The following is a 4,449-nucleotide window of genomic DNA, read 5'->3' on the forward strand; positions in this document are numbered from 1 at the left end:
TTTTATTGGGCAAATCAAGTACCTTGAGTAAACATATTCAGAAGTGGAAGATAAGATGTAAAAGATGTAAAAGTTTTCCAGTGCTGATTTCTGGACGCGGCAGGCGAGCTTGTTTGGACTGAGCACGTGCTGCAAGTTCATCGACGGTGACAGCTGCGGCTGCGTGGACTACAGCTGCGATCTACCTCCAAGGGCATATAAGGAAGCTTCAGCAGCGTCTCGGATCATTTGGCAGTGGCAGTTGCGGCAATAGTGCAACGCCTAAACTCTGCGCTTGTACTTTCAGGTTGGTTGTTTGCATCTTTGTTTTAGCTGCTTCAACTTTGTTTAGCCGCAACTGCTGCCATTTTCTTGTCACATTTATTTTCTTGAATATTTTTTTTTGCTTGCCCACACGTTTGTTACGTCATGCCTACGTGTCAAGAACTTGCCAAAAAAATTGAACATCTGGAACAACATTTCAACAATAAGATGGAATCCCTTATGTTAGAAATGGGCTCTAAGATCAAACTGAAATTGAACGACTTTGGTCTGTCTGAAAATGCCTCGCTTCGCGAAAGCATTGACTTTATGAGCAACTTGTTTGATGAGTTCAGAGCCAAGCAGGATGAATTGATGACTTCGAACAAGTCCTTATTGGCCCAAAATGAAATGCTTGTGAAACGGGTGGCTGATTTGGAGCAATATTCTAGGCTCAACAACATTGAAGTTAAAGGAATTCCTCTAAAAAAGGGGGAGGACTGCCGAGCCATTCTGAAGCGTGTGGGCGACGTCATCGAGTGTCCTGTATCTGAAACTGACATTGAGACAGTTCATCGTGTTCCGTCCAAATCATCCGATCAACATTTGATTGCTCGCTTTGTTTCGAGAGACAAGAAAAATGAATTTGTAAAGAGAGCCCGCAAGGCGCGGCTCCGTGTGAGCCACCTTGGGTTTTCTGGCACAAACGACACGGCTGTTTACGTGAACGACCATTTGACAATCAGTAATAAAATGCTGTTTGCCAAAGCACTTGCCCTGAAAAAGGCAAAAAAGTGGCAGTACCTCTGGACTGAAAACAGCCAGATCAAAGCTCGGAAAGCTAGTGATAGCAGGGTGTTCCGTATTTCCGCCGAGTCGGATCTGCGCATATTCACGTAAGAGTGCCTATTGTGCTCATTACACGTGCCTGGTCACTTTTTAATCGCTATGTCCCTTACGTATTCTCGTGAACTTCGTTCTTTACTTTGTCACACTAATCCTTCACTGATTCATTTTAACGCACGCAGTCTACGAAAGAATCACGAGGGGATAAATAATTTTCTATCTTCGCTTGATCATAATTTCTCTTTCATTTGTGTTTCCGAAACGTGGCTTTCTAGCGATGATGGTAACATGTATGGGTTTCAGTCTTATAGTCCTGAATACTGTCACCGTTTAAACAGTAGGCATGGTGGGGCTGCCATCTTTGTTTCTCCGCGCATCAGCTACACTCGCCGAAATGATTTAAACTTTCACGTCAATTGCTGCGAAACGGTATGGGTGGAAACTAACGAGCCCATCGAGGCATGTAGCACTAAAAGGTTTGTTCTCGGTTGTGTTTATAGGTCACCAGGTTCTAACGTTTCAGATTTCATCTATGCTCTTGATAACGCACTTAACAAACTACTATCAGAAAATAAGAGTGTAATGATTGTGGGAGATATAAACATCAACTTGCTGGATGTTAATTCTAGCTTGTATACAGCCTACACTGACTGCTTCAGTGGCTACGGCCTTGAATCCCTCATTACATCACCTACAAGATGCGTTGGTGAGGGTTCTCATTCACTAATTGATCATGTTTTAACAAACCTAGACGTACCCATTTCGGCGGGCGTTGTCAACACTGACCTCACTGATCACTTTCCGGTTTTTGCAATCTTCGAAACACGTTTAGCCAACATTGCCACCTCTTACTTCGCTACAGTACTTGACACAGATAAATTAATTTCTACCATTAGTTCCACGGACTGGTCAGATATGAATTTTATTGAAGACCCTATAGAAGCTCTTAATTTCTTCTGCAATTTATTCACTAAAGCTATCAGTACTTGCTCTCGAACTGTGCGCTGTAAAAATAGATTTAAACGCCCCAATAATCCCTGGATGTCTGATGGTCTGCTGAAGAGTTTGCGCAAAAAAGATAATTTGTATAGGAAGACTAAAAGACAACCATTTAACTGTTCTCTGAGAAATCGGTACAAAATATACTGCAACGTTCTTAACAGGACTCTCAGAGAAGCCAAAAGGCTTTACTATGAAACAGCATTCTTGCAGAATAAAAACAACCCTAAAAAACAATGGCAGTTGCTGAATGACTTTTTCAACAATGAATCGCCTAAGTTTATCTCCAAAATTGTACGCGACAATCTTACTTTTTGTCAGCCTTCTCAGATAGCAAACGCTTTTTCTGATCATTTCGCCTTGCCCGAGGGAAACAAACTAACAACTTTTCAGCCTAAAATAGAACGCATGCGCCATTCATTTTTCCTTCATCCTGTCACGCCGCATGAAGTGCTTTCTATTATACGTAATCTTCGTAACACAAGTCCAGGATTAGATGGTATTGCAGTGCGCCACCTAAAGCTAGTCGCTGGTGCCATATGTGAACCCTTGAGTGTAGTAATTAACCTGATCTTTAAATCTGGTGTATTTCCGCCATTGCTAAAGCGTGCGAAGGTTATCCCAGTTTTTAAAAAAGGTAGTAAAGAATTAATTTCAAATTACCGTCCTATCTCGATTCTTTCTTCCCTAAGTAAAATAATTGAAAAATTATTTTTGATGAGATTAAGCAAGTACTTGGATAAATTCCATATAATTAAATCCTGCCAGTTCGGTTTTCGGTCTGGAAGCTCCACCAACTTAGCTCTACTTTGCTTAACTGATTTTATTAAGAATAGTCTTGACAATAATGAATTCATTGGTTCAGTTTTCTTAGACCTTACTAAGGCATTTGATACTATTAATCACATAATTTTATTTCGTAAACTGGAAGCATATGGCATAACTGGCCCTGCCCTGGCCTTCTTAAAAAGTTATTTGTCTGATAGGGAATTTATTGTTTATGCGTGTGAAACTTTTTCCAGTTCTAAAAAACTTAACCAAGGGGTACCACAAGGCTCAATACTGGGGCCTTTGCTTTTTTCTCTTTATATTAATGATATGCCAGACGTCACTGACTTAAGTCATTACGTTCTATATGCTGACGATACAACTATATCTATAGCTGATAAGTGTGTCTCTTCTCTAGAAATCAAACTAAATAAAACTCTTGACCACCTAATGAATTGGTGTAATGACAACGATCTAGTCATTAATCCATCTAAAACGAAATTTTTAGTATTTCATTCGCACCAAAAATCACTAATTATTCCTCCTTCATTAACCTTAGGCAATCATTCTATTCCCATTAGCGACTCCGTTTCATTTCTAGGGGTTATCCTAGACAGCAATCTGAAGTTTCACCTGCACATCAATCACGTCAAGCTGAAGTGCGCTTTTGGTATCCGTGCACTTATCAAGGCACGACACTATTTTTCTCCTTCTGCTTTGCTTGCACTCTACTTTGCATTCATTCATTCACACATTAACTACGGATTAATCGTTTGGGGTAATACATATCTATGTCATCTGTCTTCAGTTCAGCATATACAAAATCGAGCAATACGTATCATCACCCACAGTTCACCGCGCTCTAATGCCATCGGCCTGCTTGAGCAGTACAAAATTTTATGTATAAAAAGATTATTCAACTACAATTTAGCAATAATGTTTTATAAATTGCTTGATTCCCAGCTGACCTTTCAATATATTCAAAGCAGCTCCCTTAGAAATACAAACCCTACTAGGTTCGCTTCTAATTATAATTTTCTGTTACCATCAGTTCGTACTAACTATGGTAAAAAAACATCTACATTCGCTACTATTACACTTTGGAATCGTTTGCCTGCTTCGCTTAAAATACTACCTACATTTCAACGTTTCAAAGCTTCGCTAAAGGATTTTTTGCTAACCTCTGATAATTTTTCCTAATAAATATCTGTTTTCATAGTCAGCTAGCTGATAAGTATCACCCACTCTTTTTTTTTTTCCTTTTTTTGCAGTGTTCACATTGCGCCACATTTTTTCGTTCTCTTTGTTCGTACTTCTTTTTTTTGCTTTTTGCCTTTAACAATTGTATAAATTTTGTCACTCCCGTTGTTATTACTGTTACACTATATCGATTAGAGCATAGTTTGTTTGGTTTTTTCTTTCTTCTTTCTTCTTTTTTTTTTCGTTATCATTTGCTTTTCTTGCAACTAATTTATTATTATACTATCCACTGTTACGCTGCCAACTATGTTACAATTCTGTTGTAGTTACTAACCGAGGGTCCCGTTTTCAGTATGATTACTTTGGGACCCTCGTCTGTATATTACATTTATGTAC

At 39.1% G+C, this 4,449-nt stretch overlaps 1 protein-coding gene across 1 annotated transcript; it reads left to right on the plus strand.

Moving 5' to 3' along the window:
- Window positions 1-492: 492 nt before the first annotated feature.
- Window positions 493-1,140, plus strand: LOC142582160 (uncharacterized). Its single transcript, XM_075691555.1, has one exon. The coding sequence runs from the start codon at window positions 493-495 to the stop codon at window positions 1,138-1,140; it is 648 nt and encodes a 215-aa protein (XP_075547670.1).
- The last annotated feature ends 3,309 nt before the right edge of the window (window positions 1,141-4,449 follow it).

The sequence above is a fragment of the Dermacentor variabilis genome, chromosome 5, assembly GCF_050947875.1.
Source record: "Dermacentor variabilis isolate Ectoservices chromosome 5, ASM5094787v1, whole genome shotgun sequence".
Classification (NCBI taxonomy): domain Eukaryota; kingdom Metazoa; phylum Arthropoda; class Arachnida; order Ixodida; family Ixodidae; genus Dermacentor; species Dermacentor variabilis.

Coding starts and splice junctions, on each gene's coding strand:
- LOC142582160 (XM_075691555.1), top strand. CDS start 493: ATGGGCTCTAAGATCAAACTGAAATTGAACGACTTTGGTCTGTCTGAA.